Consider the following 23968-nt stretch of genomic DNA (forward strand, 5'->3'; position numbering starts at 1 on the left):
AGTTTGTGGTAGCATCGTTGACAAATGAAGGAGCTACTCTCATCTATTTTAATCTTTTTTTCCACTGCATAATCGTACAATTTATTGGTGATTTTTCTGGCACATGAACTCAACATCCAAACATCACACATTGAACACTTACGTTTCATTTTTAGATATTCTTCAATTCAACTGTTCTAGTAGGAAACTTTGATTTCTAACTGATCATTTCTTTCATAACATTCGTTGTTTTATGTGAAGCATTATATCGTACCTACGAGTGAGTGATATACCTACGAGTCTAAGCTGTAACTCATAGGTATATCACCTGTTCGTAAGCAATGACGTCACTTCAAACAGCTGTTTCAGGTAAATAGATGAATATTGCGAATAAATACAAACACCACCAAACATTTCCAAATGTCACTAACACTGCGAAGCCTATTGGGCTGGAGCTTATGTAAAAGTCATTGCCTACGAACTAGTGATATACCTATGAGGTACAGCTTGGACTCTTAGGTACTGATGCAACATGCAAAAAAAATTTTGGCATTGCTGCCGTGTGGCATTTTTTCGCAACTTGTCATGGAAAAGGCCCTATGGGAGGAGTATTGAAACGAAACGCTTTAAAATTTGAGTATACGAAGGGAAAGGTAGGATCTGCAATGTTTAAAACTTGGTCTACGTGGTTTATGGACGGCCCGCAGGTTGAACTGAATGTTGCACCCAGCTTGTAAGTTACTCATAGATTTCATTGGTCACAGCTGCTGTGACTCGATGGAGACGCATTGTGAACTACCTTGCGTCTTCATCGTTTCCATGCACGTGTGGTGCATATATAGCGGAACAATAATTTTTTATTTAAAAAAAATTGTATCTCCAAAACTGCTTCTCCGACATCGCTAATTTTTTGAAATGTTATGTAAAATTAAATGATCTTTCAATTAAAAATACTAAAACAAGAAGTTGTTGAAGACCCTCGCAGTGAAAATCAAGAAAAAGTATTTGTAACATATTTTTTTCCTATAAAATCAAATATCTCTGAGTGTTTCATAATTTTTCTTAAAACAACATTAAAACATATTTCATTTGAAGGGTCAATCGTAAAAATCGGTCAAGAGATTCAGAAGTTATAAATTTTTGAAAAAAGACATTTATGAAAAAAAAATGATTTTTTGGACCACCCTAACACGGAAATGGTCACCCTAATGGCGCAATAAAAAAATACGAGTCTAATATTTTTTGATAAGGAAGAACTACACCAATTTTCATGAAATTCTGAGACCCACTATAACTTTTTTCTATGGAATTGCTGATAAACGACACATTAGATTCATTATTGCACAACACTGGTTCAGTCTAACAACAAGACGAAATCAGTATAGTAGTGGTTACCGTTTCCGCTTTCCAAATAGAAGGTCGTGAGTTCAATCCCAAGTTTAACCTTTTTTAAATTTGTGTTCTACGCCTAATTAATTTAAATTGCAATCATCGATCACATGACTCACGACAATGAATGCATTGATCTAGTTTAAATAATAACCGAGCATCCTTTCCTTGGAATTGGAGAGGTGTAGAGGTAACATTGGTCTCATGTAAAACAACGATGAATGAATTAATCATTCCCAAAGGGCCTTTAAGGAGCTAGAGTTGCGATAGGGAGTGCTTTCAAGCAAGCTTTTATTGATTATTAAGCTGCCCTTATGATGAATTCTAGTATAGCTCAGATGACAAGGCAAGCGGCTGGTGATCGGAAGGTCCATGGTTCGAATCCCATGCAACGACATGTATGTAGTTCATTTTCAAATATCTGTGTGGTACGTGCCACGACAGAAATAATGAAAACAATCACTACTAAAGAATACCTTATCTAACACCACCCATCCCTGTCCCTTCGTCGTCTATCTTTATTTTCGGGTTAATTTTCCACAGTTGAATAATCGTTTAATAAATGTATAATAATGTCTAATTAAACGTTACTTCACATGATAATCAAGCGTATACAGAGAGAGCATCACTGTTTTAATTACGATGTCTAACTAATAAACGCTGAGTAATCAAAATTGTTATCGAATAAGCTCTGTTACAACTCATATAAGTCGAATTAACCAGCTTCTCGACATACCTTATACAACACCAATAGTTCAATGTGCTGTGGTTGAATAAATTCTCCAAATTAGTGTGAACATAGCCTGAACAGAAGTTATTATTAAATATAATGCAAGTATTACTAAGCATGCAGTTGAATAAAATCGTCAAGAAGTCGTATCTTCAATAGACGATTGTTTGTTGGGTGGTCCACGTTTGACAGAAAAGTGTTTCATTTTCGCCCCGTATTGTCTCCTCTTCCTCTTAGGTTTTCCCTTCTGAGCAGCCAGTAGGCTGCACTTGCTACAACTGTCAGTAGACTGTTGGCTGTCCTCACTGTTCAACTTGATCAAGTTCTCTAATTGTACTCAATCTGCCATTGTATGAAGGGCATCCACGAAATTGAGAATCAAGGACAAGAAGCAAGCCATCCAACATGAGGATGCCCCAATGAGTGGGGAGATAAGCCCGCCCTCTATTGACGAAATGTTAAAGACAGGGAGTTGGCATTTCCACTCTCCCCATCTATTCTGCTTCAATCGGGTGCCCTGGTGGATCCTCCTGTATCCAGCATTTAATGTTTCATATCATAATGGAATGAAAGTTAAGAAAAAAATAAAGGAAAGATCTCACCAGAGGAATCTATGACATTACGATGATTTCAAAGAGCTCCCATACATATGCTACGGCTACTTCTTAAACCAGCGTTAAAAACAGCACTCTCGCCTTTCTTTCCTCACACAGAAGCGGACATTTCCAACAAACAAGAAACACTTTTTAGTTGTTCTGATTAGAGGGATCGCAGCAGAAAAAAAGGACTGCGTGACATAATAGCTTCAGTTCACTAGTACACAATGTGGAAGGCGCAGCATAAGCCCCTCACCGGCTGAATCAACTCGCGACCAACGTCGGAATTACAAGCGATAATTCCAGCGACCGAAAACAAACGCGTCTAATCGCGGCCACAGCACACTTCGATTCTTGTCGATTTTGTACTTCAAACTAAAATTAATAAACTTTCCTAAATCTTAACCTTGTCCGTTACAGGCCCGGAAGGATTGATGGATAGAAGCTGTTTATTCCAACGGATGCAGTTTCAGTAGTAGGTTTTTTTTCTTCATATAAATGTTTTTTTTTCTACCTGTACTTTTTAATTATAGTAATTGTTTCGGCCAGGACGCGGCCCTATGTTGTGTTGTGATGAATAATAGTGAAAATTGACAGACAAGTACACACTTAAAAAATTAATGTAAATTTTGGTGCTCTGAGACGAACGATAATTTTGACATTAAATTTAGTCAAAACAGACGAGAAATTCAGCTCAATCAACGTAATTGTTTATTTATATCTTCATCACTGTGATTTTTAGCCGTAAGCTAACTCAATTAAACGTACTTTTCGTAGAGTAATGAACTTTTCAATCTCGGAGCTCGGGTGTTTACGTCTCATCCATTACGTTAAAGATGGATTGCGTCACGTGTAAAATTAATGAGTAGTTTTAAATACACACAGTTCGAAAAAGTAGTGTAAGTTTCTGTTCAATATGATGCACTTTAATGGATCTTCACATATCGTTTACGTTTACATTATATATCATGTAAAGTTCTGACACATGTTGCTATTGGTCCCAAGCAAATCGATTAACGTATCCCATTCTAGCCAAATTCTAGTACTACACAATGTTTGTTTTGATTCGCTATGAAAGTTAGACCGATAAAATGAGGGGTTAGTGGATTTTCCTATGTTTCGAGGGGTGAATCGATTAGCTTGGGACCGAAGATAGTACCAGAGCTGAGCCAAAAAGTTGAGCACGCTTTTTCGGGACCTACTAGTCTTAGAGTTACCTCTATGATATGACTGCACCAGCTCATAGAACAAACATTTTTCTGTCAGATGATTTAGTTAGTTTGAGTGAGTATGTTGTCATTCGTAAGAAATCGCCAATCCATGTCATTGTTTACGTTTCGAGTTAGACCCTTCTGACATGTTTTCTCTGATACGCTGAAGGAATATCGTCAGTAATAAGTGCCGGATACGTTATAACATTGGATAATGCCAGTAGAAATTTAACATCGTGACATTTCATGGAATGTTGCAAATATAGTATGCAACCGTCCATCTTTGTAAGCAACATTGCTTGCAATTTGCTGGTTTGCGTGAAATCAAAATTTAGTTCACACGCACCAATGTTCACATCATAAGTAAAATTCAGATTTTTTTGCTGTATTGATATGGCTACATCTGGATACCCGATTATGGCAGGGCCGCAAATAGGAAACTTCCAAAACCTTATGTACTGGTACCTTCCGACGGCACAACATTTATTTTTCTTCATCCAGAAGTAAATAAACATCATGTCATGGACTTAATGGCGGATCTGGCCTCATTTGGATACCCGAAACTGATTCGGCAGGGCTCCAGAAAGAATACTTCCAAAACCTCATGTCCGACGATTCAAAATTTATTATTTTAATCCAGAAAAAAATAGACTCATGCCATGGACCAACAGGTGGATCAGGCTACATCCGGATACCCAGATCCGGTTCCGCAAGGGCCCAAAAGGAAACTTCTTAAGCCTCATGTACTGGCACCGTCCGACGGACAGTAATTCTTGGCTGGCCAAAACCTCAAAAATGAAAGTTGAGATTTTTTTTTATTTCAATATTTTTATCATTTTTACATGTTACGAGTATCTTAAATTGAATAATTGTTTATTTGCCCACAATCCTTTAGAAACCAAAAGATAGCTTAAAAATAGGCTTTAATTCTCTGACTCTGCTTTACTTGCCATCCGAAGGAAGGCGTGATCAGAGATTTTATGCCTCAGAAAATCTAGACCCAGGCCTTTTGGGGCGAGAGGCAATCACGTTTACCACTACACCACCGGCGCCGCTGTTGGTGCTTCTTGCTCAACCAAAATTATCAATTATCGGGGACCGGGAGGACACCCAATTGAAGCGATTTGGGGAGAGTGGGATTTCCAACTCCCTGTGGCTAGCATTTCTCCTTCTCCCCACGATGGCTTGATTTGATTTCTGGAAGTATGAACTAACTTCTGGAAGGAGATACTCTATCACACCCGTTTGCGTAAGTGTCTATGCTTACGGGTCCGCCCACCGCTTTTGACCCTTCACACAGGAGTATGATGAGTGCCACCAGAAAACAAATCATGATCAAGTCATGTGGTAAGCATAGTCCATAGCTATCTGCAGGCGCCTTGTTACGATAGGTGGTAGTCTATCATCATTATCATCATCATCATTATTGCACTGTTTTTAAAATTAGTAGTTATCTGTCATCAGTCATTGACGATATCACGTGCAACTTCCATCAAACACTAGACAGACAGCTAGTTCTTATATCAAATCTGTTTTCTAAAAAAAAAAAAAAAAATTACAATCGTTAAACGCCGAAGCGAAAAGCAGAAGTGATATTAAATTAATCTTTCACTTTCAGACCGTAACCATATTCGCGTCGAGTTGCATCCTTTTCGCCGGTATGCTAGCAAACCTATAGACGTCTTCGTCGTCGTCATCGCCGTTGCTTCCGTGCGGAGTAGTGCGGATTCGTTTGCCATTCCGTAGTTAGTAGCGCAGTTTCCTTCCTTCCGCTCCGTTCCGTCATCCTCTTTCGAGACCGGTTTGATATCTTTTATGCTTTCCAGAAATTTTCAGTTCAGTGCCGTTTTTCTTTGGAACGAGTTGAATTTGCTCTCGATGAGAATGAGATCCACTCCGTTCGTTCTTACACCAGGACCAAAGTGTAATCAGTTTTCTGTCGGGTGCAGGATCTCGTTCGTTCTATAATTTACATGAATAACAGATTCGGAAGCCTTGAATAATGCAAGCAAGGTAAGAGCATATGTTATGATGGAAGGTTTAAATTTTGCCCGGTGATGCATGGGGCGTTAAAGGTGGGTGTGTTCGCGAATTTGAATGGTGATTGAATTTGGCCCTTGTGTGCTCGTAAGAAGTGCTATGAAGTGCATTTAGGTTCACTTGGTATGCTAAACGTTCGATATTATTGGAGTAAATTGCATTTTATGATTTGTTCTTAACTACAAAGACTACCAAGCGTCTCCATGATAGTGAAATATTTAGGGCGGACATTTTTGAAAACCGTTGATGTTACAGCTGGAATCGTGAACCTTTTCAAATTTATTCTAATTTCCATTTAACCATTCCAAACACACATTGCTTGATTACAACATCCGTTTAAACGGTGAAACGTGCTCGAGTAGCAATTGAGGCATTTAAAAAAGGCAAAACTTTCACCGGCTGCCCATCAACCTTTGCCACCACGGATATTGATCCGTGCAAAAAACCGGGTGTTGGAAATGACGAACATTAAAAGCATCATCACCATAAGGACCGTTCGAAAACGCTTGAATGAGGGTCACGCAAAGCCAAGGGTCCGAAATACGATCCTATGTGACAGAAGAGTTTGTTTTTCTGGTTGTGGAGGGTTCATTTGTTCGTATTTGATAATTAATTTTTTTCTACTTCAGAAAAAGTCATTGGGCGATGGTATGTATCGGTCAAAGAAATCCGTTGAGGTAGTTTGAAAACTGGATGGATGCTGATTAGTCATTGACGGGTTTTTTATCTTTACTCAACCATTTAGCATTAGATGTGTTTTTAGCTGATGACAACATCAGTTCATTACTTTTTGACGAATACAAGTATTTCGTTTCCAGGTTTTCGGTGACTTATATGATTCAACCGAAGTTCGATACTCAATTCGATATGATCGCAACCATCCACACTGACTTAGTAATTGAAAGCACTCAATTCGTTCTCATTCAACTGTAGCGTAAAAGCAAATTCCACCCAATCAAATTTGGCCATCGTCAACTAACATCAAACATTTAAACTCGGCTGACCTTTATTGACAAGGCTTCGTGCTGTATCCAGCTTGAATGATGACAGTCGCTTCCCCATGACCTTTACCGCACTCTCTCTTATCGGGTCATTTCCCCTTATACATCAGTATCAGCAAACGGTTCCATCCTTTCCGGAAATGGAAGCTGTAGATTGAAAAAAGGGCCCTCCCGATAGCCGCGGGAGCTGTTGACAGACAGACACCCGGCAATGACGACGACGACGACGACGTCGAAATGGTAAATTTAATCAATCGATCAAACAAGCGAGCAACTTTTGACTGAGTGGCGCATGGTAACAGCAGAATAGAACACCATCCACATCGTTTGCCGCTCCGGAAGTTCTCGTACGTCATTTGGGAAAGATCAGATTCACGCACTTCATATAGTCTCCAATAAACCGTGGCAGAAGCATGATGATGGTGCACCAAAGTTGATCCTACTTTTTTTTCGTGGTAAACTACGCGAATGCTATAGCTTTCGGGGTATCGTGTTGATCTCAATGGAAGGGAACTTTTTCAAATCATCAGGGATAGAAGCGGGACAGGAAACTGCAATTTCACCCGTTCGCAGTTGCACTTTTAGTCTTCAACTAGATGGTAGCTATGTATACCGTATTTGGATCTGAATGGTTAGTGCTTTGTATTGTTTCCATTCATCAAGATCAGCTAGAAAAGGATTTTGTGCATCGGAAGACAATATGAACCATTGTTTGTAATCCACGAAATGTTAGTCAAACATCACAAAAAATATAAAAAAAAAAATCGCGCAAACAATTGCAATTTTATTCCACCATTTTCCTCAAGATAAACATTCATCTATCCACAGAGTTGATGAAGGATTTGCTCTTCCGGGGTGGTACGAACAGTTTCGTATGCAGGCCTCTGTATGAGGCCAATTTTTACCAAACACATATGTAGAACGCTGCTGTGCTGCTGTGCGCGTTTCGGCGACCGTCCAACCGTAAACATCCTCACAATGAATGTGCAGAACATTGTGGATCCGGGTAGCGCGAATCCGCAAAAGAGCAGTTGCATGTGTGCACACGTGCTTTGGCATTCCCCTGTAGCTGTAGTTTTCCCCTCGGCATATCAAAGAGGACGAAAAACATGGTTATCTGCATATTTAATGGACACCAGACGGTGGTACAGTGAACGACGGTTGCAAATGAAATGCATTGCATTGTTTTTGTTCTGATCGTTACGGATGCAAAAAAGGAGGTGGAAGCATATCAGGGATTGAAAGGATAAAAAATTATCGACATTTTACTGGAATGACTGGATGGTTCACTAGTATTGGTTGTGAACGGTTGTGTGCACTAAGCCCTCATTTGGTTGTCTTTTGTTAGTAAGTAAAAGAATATCAGTAAACACAGAAAAATTAAATTTTCCCCCGCCTGCATTGGTGGTGTTTGATTGCGTTGGCGAGCTATTAGTTTCGATATGTTTTGAATGTTTTGTGCAGCGTTTCTCAATCTATGGGTTGCGATCCATCTGGTGGGTCGTGGGTGGCCCTGCCCAGGTTCGCAGAAGTTGAGGTAAAATTTCTGAATAACCATTTATGTTTGGATAGGTAATTCAAATTGGTCTACTATAGTAACCTATTCAGTGATGGAAATCAAGCGAGCATGATCTGATTTCCAGTTTTTCGTAAACTGTACAGATCGTGATCTGTACAAACTACGACCAACGATTAGTCCTCTTCTACCTTGAAAATACGTTATTGCGTAGGCAACTCACAGCCAACAAATACATTGTTAGGCTGAGTCAAGCTCGGAGAAGTGAGTACCCTTTTCGCTCATTATAACCACAAATCGCAACATGTGCTTATTTCACGAGACGAGAGTAAGTGTCTCTCTGTGAGTAGCATTCTTTGGCAGTTTGGGGTTAAAGAGCAATAGCGAATTTGTTTTTTCCCAGGTTGGTACCAGTTCCAACCCAGTGCAAACCCGAACTTTTTGTCAGCGCGAAAATTGACCAGTGCCAGAACATACGATCAAACTGACGTTTGCTAGAAAACAAGCCAACCCTAATTTGATACCCAATACAGGTTGGAATGGTATAATAAACAAATTCGCTATAAGCAAGCATCAGCAGATAGGGGCTGACCCAGTGATGCCACATTTTCTCTAATTTAGATCTGTATTTTCATCGCAAAACATCATTTTAACCTATATCTGGCTGACAAAAATCTGTAAATAAATCTGTATAATTTCCATATTATGGTCTCAGTGCGGATTTACGTAAATCTCTATTGAGAAAAATCATACTTCAGAAGGAGTTTGTTTTAAGTTAAGAATAATGAAAAATGACTAAAGTTTGCTTTCTAAAAAATTTGTTTATTTAAAAAATCTTGAAATCCTACAATCTTTAAGTGTTTTGTATCTCTTATACAGTCTGAAAATACAAAACATTAAGTACCAGTTATGAGAGACAAATCTGTTTCCGGCTGAAGATTTCCTTAATGAAGTAACTATCACAATTCCCTAGAATTATTATTTTTATGTCTGAGATTACGAAAACCTTTATCTGGACATTGTAAATAACCCAGAACTCCAGTTGACTCTTCGACTCACAAACTGTAATCAACAATTTTGTTGGTTTTCTAAAATGGCTTGTTTATCGATTTGACATAACATATATTTAATTAAATTTTTGCTAATTTTAAATCATATGGTTAATTGAACAAATTTAAAATGAAACTAATATCCCTTCCAACTAGAAATCAGAACATCTGAACATCAGAAGTCCATTCGAAAGATTCCAAGTTCATTGGAAGCTAAAATAATAATATTTTTTTTAGTGAAAAACACGATTTGGGTTCGATGCTCAGATTGAATTCAAGTTGCTTACAAGGAAAAAAATGATTATTTATCGTAATTAATAAATATAAAAAATAATGTGAAACACATTCCCTTTATTTGAGAACTCTGAAAAATCTGCATATTTTTCAAAAATCTGTAATCTGTATATACAGATATCTGTATCAAATTATTGTAAAAAATCTGTATGATTACAGATAAATCTTTATATGTGGCATCACTGGGGTGACAATCGGTAGGGGAGAACAGTCCATAATGCACCCTTGGGGTGAAATGGAGCCGTGCGGGTTTTCGTTGCTTTCCCATTACTAATTCTGGAAATATCATGTACCAGAATGTTAGTTCATGCACTGAACTAGCAATGCTGATTGTTAAATTCACGAATTGACAATCGGAAAGCTATGAAAAACAGCGCAGGGTCATTTTATCCCAGGGGTGCGTTTTGAACCATCCTACCCTAACTTTTAACATGAAGGCTGAAACGGGGCGATGTGCGGTTTCTATAGGTGAGGAGGATGCAAACAAGTCGACTCTTTCGTTCTCTCGCTTTCGAATTCAGCAACAGACGTGACGTAACGCGATGAGAATGAAAGAGTCGACTAGTTTCCTTGCACCTCACCTGTAAATAGCGCACATTTGGCTCGGTAGTTCATCGGATAGTTCTGTCAACACGGTGAACTGTTCCTTTCTTTTTCACTTCACCGAAAGGACCAATGCCGTCCACGCAAATGCATGCGTCTAATTCACAGACTGAAAAAAGCAAAAAAAAATCACGATCATTATGGCAATGATCATGATCTGATCACGGTTGTTCATCAGTTGTACATAATCCGAACAACTTCTTGTACTCAGCTGTACACATTGAGATCTTTAGTTTGTAGCGTGCACTCACAACAAGCCTTGCGTAGTATAAGTAATGTATCGTGAGTGCATACAGCAATGATGTTGTTATCGTCTTGCTCTCTTGAGATCTTGGTAACTCACTGTTCGAAATGCTCTCTGTGTTAAATTAGCTTATGATGATGCTAAAAAATCTTGTAGCAGGTGTGTGCGTATTCATTGATCGCTAGAAGCGATTTTTTGACATCACTGGACCTATTGGTTTAAGTTTTCTAGAGGCATTTTTAGTGCTGAAAAAATCGAGTTTTGCAATGAGTTGCATTATTTTTTTGCCTACATAAAATTCAGCTTCTTGAGTAACTGCATATGGACGTCCATGTTGAAGACCATACATTCCGATCGTGAAACATGACTGTCAAGCTCTAATCAAGATCAGTCGATAATAAATAAAGATGAGCGATTCTGATTCGGACGATAAAGATGAGTGATTCTGATTCAGACCAGTGAACGTGAAAGGGGCAGCTGATGCTGATTTGATCGGCCTTCTTCCAAATAAATCCAGTAATGGCTAAAGTGTGGCCCGTGAGCTGCACGTTGTGATTGAATCTCTATGATGCAACAAACTCGGCTTGAATTTCTTTTTCCATTTAGAATGTATGGCCGAAATGTTTGGGAAATACGCAAAATGCAACTTTAAAAATGGCCATCGAACAAAGATACAGCTATTGAAAAAATGGCCATGAGCCTCTGCACATCAGTTGCTATCCATCTCTCGAACCGATCAGTCGCTTTATCACCAGACACTTTATTCGAGATTCTTTTGTGCGGCGTGCGAGCGTGTGCTTTTTACTTTACTACGAAAGTGTTACGAGAAAACTGTGTCGTATTAGACACATCGATTCTTCCCAAGCGACCGTGTATTTCGGTCATAAAAACATTCTTGGACAATGAGCTGCAGCTCGATATGTCGCTTGTGACAAGTATCCAGCCTCACAACGTAAAGAACGTTGTGTACCTGGGTATGCGAGACAAGGACGCGGCCGACAACATTGCTTCAGCCCGTCATTTGAAGCATTGTATTGAAAGTGAGGGGAAAAAGTTTCCATTACCCATCTACGTCGAGAGCAGTGCTGTTGACGTACGGATTCACGATCTCCCGTCGGATATGGATAATGTGGTTATCGTTAACCATATGCGCCAGTATGGAGAGATAATTGCAATCAGAAGTGAAGTTTGGAAAAGCTACTTTCCAGGCTTCATTAATGGAGTTCGCGTCGTAAGGATGAAGCTTAATCATCTGATTCACTCTTACATTACTGTGGACGACGAAGTGACTTTGGTGTCATATAAAAACCAAGTCAAAACTTGCCGTAACTGTGACCGAAAATCTCACCCGAAACAACGTTGCTCCGAAGTGGAAACAGCGGTAGCAGCAGCAAAAATACAGAATTTACAATCGGAGATGAGGAAAAATAACACCAGCAGCGATAAAAATCACAGCAACAGTAACATCAACAACAACATGAAGACCAACGGCAATAGCAAGCTTGCGGACGCAGCTAAAGATAAGCAGTGGCCTTCTCTTCCTAAACCGGCAACTGAATCAGATCTACACATAAACAATAGAGCAGTGATGAACAAGCGACAAAGGTCCGTTGAATCGGAAACAACAAGCAACCATACGAAAAAAGTATAGTGATAGTGATTGCAGCCTGACCACCGTGAGTTACATTTGTCCCTACACGCAGCGACCATACAAGATCCCTTCGTTTGAGTTGATTGAAGATGAACAGCAGAAACGTGCTTTGATCGAGGATTACAAGCAGAAAGTGGATGCTTTGTACCTAGCGCAGCAAAATGAACGAGACAAAAATATTTGAATTGTTTTTTTATGATACTTGGCTCCGTTGAGTCTTTTTAGACATATGAGCCTTACAAATAAACAGATTGAAAAAAAAACTCTGCACATCTCAATCTGTGCCGAATTCTTTAACTGTGCCGAAAGCTGGGTCAAGCGTTGTGCCGCACGTGTCAAAGTATGGCAATCAAGGTATCAGTCTCAATCTCAGTATCACATGAGTTAAGAAAACCCTGCAGTTATGACTTTTGAGATTGGTTTGTTTATAATTTCAAGTTCTCGCAGATGAAAAACGAATAAATTTGTGAACATAAATATCAAGTAAAATTTCAATATTAAACATCCGTTTAAGCCATCTGTTTCAAGGAAGTGACACTCAAAGTTCAGCCCCTTCGTGAGAAGGAGAAGTGTGACTGATGACAGAAGCTGGAGCAGGAGAATAAAGTTATGAACCGTGCGTCGTTCTAGCAGGCGTTTGCCGAAACCAAGTACCCAACCGTTATGTGGAAGATTCTCTGCCTTATCATCATGCTACTCAGGCAATGCTACAATCTTGAAAACAGGAAGGACTTGGCCTGAAATTCCCACCGGCGATAGTAGAAGCAATAATATACTGCAGTAGCTTCACATTGTCAGCAGTCGTAGTCACCTTTTGACGTAGGACTACGTCTGTAATTTCTATATGGGGGTACACTTTGTGAAAACAGAAAATGGAACATGTAACAAAATTATTAAAGATTTTGATCGGACCCCTGGACCAATTTCAATAATTTTATCGCCAATCGATCAGAAATATTCCTACGCATTAATCTAGGTGAAGTAATTGATGTGAAGTAATATTTGGTGTAATATTTGCTGAAATTGGTAGTTGTTATAATTTTTAGTATAAAAATTAATGATATTAACTGTCAAGCGGAAAGCTTCAAAGTAAAAAAAAAAACAGTGTAACTTTAACGCATACACTTAATGACGTTTCACCGTTGTTGTTTATGTTTACTGCAGCTGTTTTTCATAAATTTTGCCTAGATATTCGTTTTCGATAGCTCTGATCGATTTCGACTTCGACTTTTCATGATAAAAACGACGTTCCCTCAGCAGCAAATCTCTCCAAGTTGCAGGCTCATGGCGAATCGAGTGAAATACGACCACGGAACCATCACTCTGGGACTCCGTTAACAGGGCCAGCGTAGTCAGTCGATTCCCGTTCTATCGGAGGACAGCACATTGGTTCGCAGACGATGAAGAATTCGTGGAAATCAATGACTATTTGCTGGGAACGGAAGTGCGGTCGATTATGTGCACTGAGATCAGCCGAATTTATGAGAACAAGGAGCGGATTTTGGTGGCGGTGGCCAGCAAGATCATGAAAGAATGACTTGCTTCTCGTGTGAAATCCATTTTTGATTAAACGAATGTCAAATGTACACTTAAAACCAAACATAATTAAAAAAAAAAAACAACTGTCAGACTAAGTATACACGCAAACCAAAAATCTATTACAATGAATGTTAGTTCCATTTCCTATCATCATCTGTATATGAACATCGCAGTGAATGTTAGAAGTTGACCTTGCAGGCGATGTAATGGTTTTTTGCCTTTTTTATTTCGTGTTCTGTCTGTGCTTTCACCTACACAAGCAAGCATTTGCCTTGATTTTTATGTATAACATGGTAGAACGACGCACATACTTGCCTCGAATCTCTCCAGCAGAAAAAGCATGCGAAGTCGAGTGTGAGAGGAAATGAGCGCTTCTTGTTTGCTTTTAGGCTACCCTAAAAGCAAACAAGAGAGAGCAGTGGAGAAAGCACAGGTCTGATAACCGCAACGTTCGTTGTTCGAGTCCAGTCGGCAACCTTTTTCCTATTTTTTTTCGACATTATTAATTTACCTCACTAATACACTCTACATTTTTCGGTCTCCAATTTTCTTGCATTGGACCGCAGCTAGGTATATCGCATCCTCGGTTCATGTGGTCTCCACTTACATCCTCTGATGATGAATCCCACATAATTGTAAGCGAATCTTACATCCACCGGTTGGGTGTAATATTCGCAAATATCACACATATTAAAATATTTAATATTTCCACCATCGGTATTTATGCGGATACTTGGAGCTGTCCTTCCCCTAGGTCTTAATACTATGTTTTAAAATGTCACTTTTGAAAAATGCACGAATGTGCAATTGTTGCTATGATAATTAAAATTATCACCAATTGCCTTTGAAAAGCGATTCCCTTAACACAGATTTCAAAGTTGAATTCCATCAGGTCTCACCAAACGGTGTTTATTCAATCACCGCGTGGTGAGTGGTGGTATTCTCCGGTATACAACGAAAGGCTCCCCGCAAGCAGCTAGCGATCAAGGCTGACCTCAACCGCTGATCGGATTCAGTTCGAATGTGTGTGGTGATATCCGGTCGTCTGCATCAGCAACAGCAGCAGCATTACTTTCGGCACGTAGCGTTGAACATTGTTCTCCAGTGCACAACGAAAGGCTGCCTGCAAGCAGCGAGCTGCAGCCCACATGAGTATCCATAGAAGGAGGAAGAAGCCGCACCGCTATTGATCGGAATCAGTAGCTCTTCGCGAGTTTCTGTGGGCCATCTATGTCAAGCGCGTCATACTAAAGAGTATAAACAGAGAGAACCCCGCTCAAATTCCTATTCCTACACAAAACACAAGCTCATGCTACAGTTAACAAATAAGATTTATTATATAAGACCACGTAGTCGTTCGTCGCCATTGCGTACAACCCCATAAGGGTGTCCATTGTAGTTTTTTTTTATGGTGGAGTCAAACTACTTCGTCTACAGTTTAGAACTTTTGAACAGGAGACCCAGGATTTTCTTCGACCGCAAGGTGCTCACCCCTAACACAGCCATCAGAAAGTTCGTCCCTATCAACACAAGCCGAAGCCGCATAATCATTCAGCATTGCACGTTGGACGGGTCGACCTCGAAGTTGTTCGCTGCAGCGTGGGCATCGTGACACTTTTTCTGTTCATTCATCTACATCAGCTAAATATAGATAAAAAAGAGGTGCATACCCAAGCAACACTACAAGTTTTATCAAGGTTTTATAGCATTCTACAATTCTAAATCATGGTCTACAGAACCTTCATAAAACCAGAAATTTTACTTGGGTAGAATGATAATTCAAATGCTTAAGTTAGCGAAACGTAGAAAATTTGACTGCAGTCCTCGTTTTGCTGCCGAGTGATGAACAGTTCGTTGCGTTTCACACTGAAATCGAAACTAACTCACAGAGTGAATAACTTTTACTCAGTTGTGAGTCACTTTTTCTCATCCGTATGAAATTTTTTCTGAATGCGTAGGTTATTGAGTAAAAAAAAATCAGCACGAATCAGTAAAAGAGGCTCATTTTCTGAGTAATATTAGTTTTCAATGTATTTAGCTTGCCATCTCGGCTAGAAATTGGATACTGGATAGTCAAGCTCAGTGTGCAATTTGCATCAAATTCCATGTTTAAACTTGACAGCATGGCCAGAAAGCAGGTTTCTGAATTCAGTGAAGTTATTCAGATGAACAATACCTATCGCATGATTGGCCTCTTAGTTCAGATTCCACTCACCATGCATCAATAATAACATTTGATTCAAAAAGCTTGCTTAAGGGGGATTTCCGGTTCAATTGACCTAAACTTTGGATTTTTTTCCAGGGAACTGGTAAGAGTTAGAGACCTGAGTTTTTTTGTCAAATATTTGTTCATTCTTGCTCTACAACTGGGAATTTTTTCAAGTCCAAAAATCTAAAATGGCGTCCAATATGGCGGCTGGCCGGCGGGTACTTCCCAAAACTGCGAGCTGCCTAGAGGTCGCAAATCGTCATCTAGAAAGAAAATCGGCTCAGTTTCTTGAAGAGTATAGTTCAGAGAATGAAATGAACTAGAACCTTTGAAAAATCTCAAAATTTGACAAAATGGTGGTAGCTAGGTAAATGACTTTTTTAAAATAGAAGTTTTCGTAACGTGTCTCAGCTTCAAAAAGACGGAGTGTCCACAAAAGTTAAAACACCCAGCGAGGGATCCTTACCCTCTAGCTTTGGCCTCGTCCCATCGAAGTGTTACCCCGAGGAAGTCACCTGCGAAGCAGCTAATCACTGAGGTGAATAGTGCAGAAGAATAAGAAGAATTCCTCGGATTCAAGGACATAGAGGCGTCCAACAACTGACAAAGAAGTAAAGATGGATAAGAAGATTAGTGTTCTGAAACGGCAGCGCACAATGGGGAAAAATGGACGGACATATACATTTAATTGTGTACCACTGAAATTCGCTGAAAGAAAAATATAGTTCATATAATTTCTGTAGGCAAACAACTTGCGGAATCGAATGGAAATGGTTTCATCCTGGGAAAATACAGGAAGTTTGAGATGTTTGTTTTTTCTTCCTATTTTTTTTCCCTTAAGGATAAAAATGTCAAATAAATTTACTTCCTGTATTCTCCCCAGGACGAAGCCATTACACTGAGGCAAATGGACGTAAGAACTCCATAAGATCCACTTATGAATTTTAGCCACATGAAATCGGTATGAATTTCATTGATTTGCCTTATGAATAATAATGTTGACAAAAAAAAAACTATAAAACGGAGCAGGCTGGAACTGAACCATGGACGTCAAGATTACAAGGCCCGTGTGTAAACCCCTCGTCTTAAAACACGTCTCAAAACAAACATATGGTTAAAGGCGTATAAAAGCTAACTTATGATAGATGAAAATCATTCTTAATTCACGGTTATGAAATTCATATGTGTCGTTCATAAGTTGAGCCTTATGAAATTCTTAAGTCTATTTGCCTCAGTGTACCATTCCATTCCACAAGTAGTTTGCCTACAGATATGCTTGATTCGGCAAGTTTCAGAAATGCTACAAAATTAAATGTATTTTGTTCGTCCATTTTTACCCATTGTGCAGCGTACCAAAGCAGTGGAAAAGGTGAACGGTCGGTATGAACATTGGCAGAAGTTTAAAGCGATGTTCATTGACATCATATGGACAAGTCGAACGATACGAACGCCATCAAGCTGTACCATTTAGATAAAGCTCTCGTTGGTACAGCAGTAGGAATTCTTGACGCAAAGACCATGAACGAGAACAACTATGAGCACGCATGGATGATTCTCACAGAGCGTTTCGAAGATCCTCGAGTCATCGTCAACACCCACATTCGTGGTCTGCTGTTGTTGAACAAAATGACCAAAGAATCCTACCGTGGGCTACGTCAGCTGGTTGATGAATGCATCCGGCATATCGAAGGTCTTTTCTACTTGGAGCAAGATTGTTTTGTATGTCGGAGTTTATCGTCATCCACTTGCTAGCATCAGCATTGGATACGGCCACTAGGAAGCAGTGGGAAGCGATCATCGTGCGAGGAAAGCTGCCTAAGTACGACGCTAGGATAGCATTCATGAAGTAGCAGTGTGGCATACTGAAGAACTGTGAAGCATCCAATCAATCTTCACACCCTCGTGTGTGCAGCAACCGAACGTGAATGCTACAGTACAGCCGAAGCTCAACCCGAAAATCTTAGCCGTTCCAACCAACAGTGGGTGCTTCAAGTGAAGAGTATGATTTTCGCGGTGAATCTCATAAGAATTTCCAGTGCGAGTTCCTGAAAAGTTTTAGTGTGTCACAAAGTTTGGAGAAAGCACGTTCCTTGGGTATGTGCTTCAATTGTCCATCAGACAAAAAGTGTTTGAAATGTCGTCGACGTCACCATACTCAACTCCATGATGATGCCAGGTTGAAACTAGACCAGAAGAAAGATGCATCGCCTGGCTCGTCGGTTTCTACTCCCAAGCCGGCCGATTCCAAAGCCCAAGCTGGCCCATCCAGTGCTTCAACAAGTTCCGTTACATCAAACCTGCTCAATTAAAGCCGCACCGACAAAGAAGAACAGCAGTGGTAAACATTTTCGATCGCCAAGGTAAGCCTCATCTTTGTCGAATCCTCCTTCATGGTTGGTCCCAAGTGAATATCATCACGAATAACATGGCCGATACTATCGTAGCGAGTATTTCACCGGCAAATGTGAAGATTTCTGTGAATAACCGAACCACCAATAGTCTGGAGAAAACCGCCGTGAAAATCTATTCGCGTTGCAGTGACTATCGAGTAGCGGTGGAGTGCATTGTTACTCCTTCAGTAACTGGTGCAATTCCGAACACCAAGATCGATGTGATCGGATTCCAGCTAGCAGATCCCCACTTCAATACTCCTCAAAAAATCGATTTGCTGATTGACAACGGTCTGTTTTCCCAGCTACTCAAGTTCGGCCAGTACTGGCTGAAAAAAACATCCTCTAGAGTTGCGAGACACGTATTTTGGTTGGGTATTCACTTGAGAATACGAAGAAACGTGTATCCAAAGTGCATCCTATTCCCAAAAGATCACTGTCGAAGACGTTTATGATGCTGTCCAGCGTTTCTGGCACTCCGCTCCTCTTGGGTGCAGAAATTGAGTCAACTTGGCCATATGTTTTCGACATTTCTGAATTTCAATAGTTCAAATTCGACTAGTATAAACAACCTAATGGTTCAGTTTTCCTAGTAGCATTTTTAAGTATTCAAAATTTGCCAACATTTTGCCAAAGCAATTTCAATTGATGGATGAATTGAAATTTTCTTTTACTATTTTAAACCTCTTAACGGCATCATACTTGATGCAATATTTTGGCGTTTAAGGGGGTAGTACACTTTGATTTTTCAAAAAAAAAATCCATTTTTTTTTGCTTAAAATGTTCCTTGGGATGCATACTTTAATTTAGAAAAGACTCCAAGTCCGCCAGAATATTCCTTACCGCTTTACGAAGCGATTTCCTAAAACATGTACCGGCGCGCTGAGAGAGTATTTTTTATCTCTAAACGCGTTTATCTCGAAACGGGGTTTTTCAAACTGGCGTGGGAAATAACTCCAACCAGTTATCATCAAATTTGGATATCGCCTAGGTTTTCTTGTTCAGAATTAAATTAGGCTTAGAAATACGTATCCACATTTTCGATTTTGTCAAAAATGGATTTTAATCCACGATTATGTAAGCATTTTTAGGGTGAACAAATTGACTTTTTTTTCAAAAGGCCACAACTTTTGAAAAAAATAATTTAAAAAAAAAATCGGAATACGTATTTCTAACCCAAATTTCATTACTAATCAGGATACTTGTTCGATTTATGTTCCAGGATCACATGGAAAGAAGTATTTTCCCATTTCCCGTTTTCCGACTTCCGTGCGAGGACGCCCGCGCAACCTGGTGCACCGGCCACGGGAAGACGCCAATCGAGTTAAAAAAAAAAAATACAAATTGTAGTTCGAAGGATTACTAATAAATGGGTGTTTGTGCAACGACAGTTATATGTATAACTACCCTACCCGCTGTAACGAGCAATACAAATAAACTATACAACAGTGTCTCGTATGCCTCCGCCATGGCAGGACGGCAAAACAATCGGTGTTCTTTATTATTAATCAATCCGTATCACAAAAACACAACGTAGGGATCTCGCCCGTGCGCGATCAATGGGTTATAACATATTTGCCCTCCCTGAGTGTTTTATTGCTTAAAAATTAACGAAAATGCCTTACTTTTTGGACGTTCAAAGTGTACTACCCCCATAAAAAAGGAATTACAAAGCTGCGAGTAAAACGTTATTTTGACGATTTTTAGGTTGTATTGGCTTTTTCAGAGCTGTTTTATAATTTTATATAAGGCCATTTGGCATTTTAACTTTTAAAATATTTTAGAACCATTTTAGAGTTAGGAAAATCCTGTTAGTTGGATTAGCCAATAGCAGCAGTTGGCGCGCAATCCAGGTGCATCACGCCATGGATTGCGCCAATAGGAAGCGGGTAGGGTAGAACAGCCTAGTAAGCACTTTAAGTGCATAAATAGGTAGTGAGCAGGTGGTTCGATCTCTTTCATCATCGAACAGTTAGTGTACTCGGTTTAGTTTCTAAGTGAATAAAGTGTGTTAAGTGAAGTTTTAGCTTTTTAAAAACCTAAAACGTAACGAACGATCCTTAACTGGTGTCAGAAGTGGGATCCGCGAGTGTGGTGTTTTCAAAAGTGATAGTAAAGCTGCTCCCGTATCAACGAACCGCAGCAGCAGCAGCAGTAAAAGCAACAGCAGCAGCAGCAGCCTAGCGAGACCAGTTGAACACCGGACGACCGATTGCTATCCGCCACAAGCGCACCTTCTATGTTCTTCCTGTAAAGTATCATTTATTTTATCATACGCTTTATTCCAATAAGAAAATGCCAGAGACACGGCAAAATGAGATTCAGCAGCTCAAAGCCATGGTGCTAGAGCTTAAAAAACAACTCACTGCACGTAACGATGATCAAAATGACTACGACATCGATGAAATTCGCGCGGAGTTAGATGAGCTACGCTCGCAAATTAAAAAACCACAGGTTGGTGACGCATTTAAGCTTCCCGACCCTTTCAAATATTTGTCCGAATTTTCGGGCAATAAGAAAGAACTTTCAGCATGGCTGGAAGAGGTCGAAGACCTGTACAATGACTTTAAAGTCAAAACCGAAAACGGGGGGTTCTCCCTCAGCAGCCTCTATATAAGGGCTATCAAAAAAAAGGTGAAAGGGGAAGCTCGGACGTTACTTTGTGCTAACGGCAACCCGAACACTATAGACGGTATCAAAAAGATTCTCGTCGAGCACTATGGTGACGAAAAAGACTTCACCACGAATTTATCAACCCTATTCGGAAAGGTGAAAAAACCCATCTTCGTTTTTACAATGAAATGAAAGAAACCAACACCAAACTGAAGGCCAATCTTCAGTCGAGACCCTTAACGGGCCATGAGATAATTCCGGAGAACTTTGAGATTTGGGCGTAATTGCTTTTGTAAACAAACACGTGAATCACTGATTTCTCGCGAATAAATGCTCAATCTTGCAAACAAACTATACCAAATGATGGAAGAACCGTTCCTCTACCTGTTTGTGGTGTTAGTTTTTTAGATTGAGCTTTAAATCGCGAGAAATCAGTGATTGACCGGTTTGTTTACAAAAGCAATTACGCCCTAATCTTAAAGTTCTCCGGAATTGAAATTATCACCGTGACCAAATACTTAGATAATATTCAGGAGCCTTTATTTCCATCATCCGGAATTCAAAACCTAAAAACCTAGAAGAAGCATACCAAGCTGTGTTGCTTAATCAAAACGCAGAAATGCGGATCAAACCACAACCTTAGGCTCTGAACCATTTGGTGGATTATTTTAACTTTTGGTTAAAATTTGACAGATGGATGTTATTGATTAACCCTGCTATCCGAGCGTGGTTATTTCTGACAGACAAGAAGTTAAATTTTGACGACCGTAGCTCGAAAACCGGTCGATCGACAGCACGGGGATTTTCGAACATAGAAAATAACTTTCGAAATGTCACTTTTAACCACGAGTTAAATTTAACTCAGCAAATGGTTCACAGCCTTACTCGAACCAAAACCATTCAAATAAATTTAAATCATTCAAACCGCAAAATGCACAGGCGGGCAGTTCGCAACAATTGCAACCCAACATCCCGCAACCTAACACGGCGCACAAATATGCTCCATTCAAAAAACAGCAATTCTTACCGAGGCAGCGAGCCGAGGCTAACAATAATGAGTTGGAGGAAGTGGATGAACCCGATACTCCTGTTGAAGTGAACGATGACCTAGAATACTCAGACGAGGAACTAAATCTTCAGACTGCCAGAGGTGCGAAGAACCAAACATGAATTTCATTCCATATGTTCGCTTTCCGACGTCCAAAGGAATTTTAAACTTCCTTGTAGATACTGGAGCGAACAAGTCCTACATAAACCCCGAACATGTCAAAAAATTTAAAACAGTTGATAACCCATCCGTAGTAACGAATAAAAACGGAAAATTCTTTATTGATAAGGTAATTCACGCAAACCTTTTTTCAGAAGCCTTCCAGCAAAAATTACCGTACTACGTTTTCAAATTTCACAAATTTTTCGACGGCTTAATTGGATACGAAAATCTCGCCAAAATGAACGCATTGGTTGATACCAAGCGTCATCATATGCGGATCGGCAACAAAATCTTTGAATTCTCGAAGTATCACCCTTCTTCAATAAACTTCCAAGAGCACCGAAGCAATATTGTGCCCATTTGCACGACGGAAAATGGGACATTTTTAATAGAAGAGGAGGTAAATCTTACTCCTCAAGTAGTTTTGCAGCCGGGATTATATTCTGCAAAGGATAATGAAGCCCTTGTGCACATTACGAAGGGATCAGAAGCTGTCTCCCACAAACTGGACCCCTTTCGTAACGATAATTTTATTTTGAAAGATCAAACGCCAGCGCGGCTCGATCTTCCGCTCGATCATCTAAATAAAGAGGAAAAGTCACGATTGATTCGTACTATCCAACCATTTAGAGACTTTTTCTTTCGAGAGGGACAAAATCTTACCTTCACTCACGAGATAAAACACCAGATCAACACCTCTGATGAATCTCCTATCCATCAGAGAACTTACAAGTATCCATACCATTTGAGAAGTGTAGTATCGGATCAAATACAGAAACTTTTGGAAACGGGAATAGTAAAAGAATCTTCTTCCCCGTGGATATCACCCATAAGGGTGGTTCCGAAGAAAATGGACAATTCTGGAAAACAAAAGTACAGAATTGTCATCGACCGAGGCAAACAAAACGTTGTGGCCGACGGACTCTCAAGAATCCCTCGAGCCGAATTGAATAATCAACTAGTCCTTGAAAACGAATACTCACCCAGCATATGACCCCGAAATTATTAACCAATTTAAATTGCAACTGATCTTTAGAGTTACTGATGACAAATCCAAATGCCCCCATATTAATGTTTCTATTTTCCAGGTTACACGCGTCATGTATTCCATCAAACCGAATATACCCAGAAGGATCTTCTAAAAATCCTAAGAGAATGCCTTGTTCCGGGCAGAAGTAATGGAATATTTGCCCCTGTCCAAATTATCCTATCCTGCAAGAAACTTCTTAAGGATCATTTCCTTTCTGGCATGAAAGTCCACTTTTGTAACTTAAAGCTCCCCGATATCATCTCTGAGCAAGAACAAATTGATTTTATTAAGAAAAGCTACAACTTCAATCACAGAGGTTGGAGACTCACATATGAAGAGGTACAGAAGTCAGTGTTCTTTCCCGGAATGATATCTAAAATAAAAAGCTTTGTGAAATCCTGTGAAGACTGCAGATTTTCAAAGTATGAGCGTAAACCTTTCAAAATCGAGATGACTCGACGACTATATGAGAGACCATTAGAAAACATCTTCATAGATGTATATGTTAAAGAAAAGGAAAAGTTTCTCACACTCGTCGACTCATTTTCCAAATTCGCTCAAATTTACAAAATCTGCAACGAAACCTCAGATGAATTGATTGAAACATTGATCAAATACTTCAAAACTTTCGGTTTACCAAAATTGATCACTTGCGATCAAGCAACTTCATTTCG

The 23968-nt window shown here is 39.7% G+C and overlaps 1 protein-coding gene and 1 pseudogene across 1 annotated transcript in view; both read left to right on the top strand.

The window, feature by feature from the left end:
* Positions 1–5651, top strand: part of LOC135708526 (uncharacterized) — a 30630-nt gene extending 24979 nt beyond the window's left edge. Inside the window, exon 9 of the mRNA XM_065230634.1 lies at positions 5524–5651. Within this exon, the coding sequence (XP_065086706.1) occupies positions 5524–5651 (128 nt within the window). The remainder of the gene's footprint in view (positions 1–5523) is intronic.
* A 15085-nt stretch (positions 5652–20736) lies between these two features.
* LOC135708527 (uncharacterized) lies at positions 20737–22224 on the top strand (annotated as a pseudogene).
* Positions 22225–23968: the final 1744 nt, after the last annotated feature.

The sequence above is a fragment of the Ochlerotatus camptorhynchus genome, unplaced genomic scaffold (genome assembly GCF_037179485.1).
Source record: "Ochlerotatus camptorhynchus isolate MF236.1 unplaced genomic scaffold, CSIRO-AGI_Acam_v1.1 ptg000330l, whole genome shotgun sequence".
NCBI lineage: Eukaryota > Metazoa > Arthropoda > Insecta > Diptera > Culicidae > Ochlerotatus > Ochlerotatus camptorhynchus.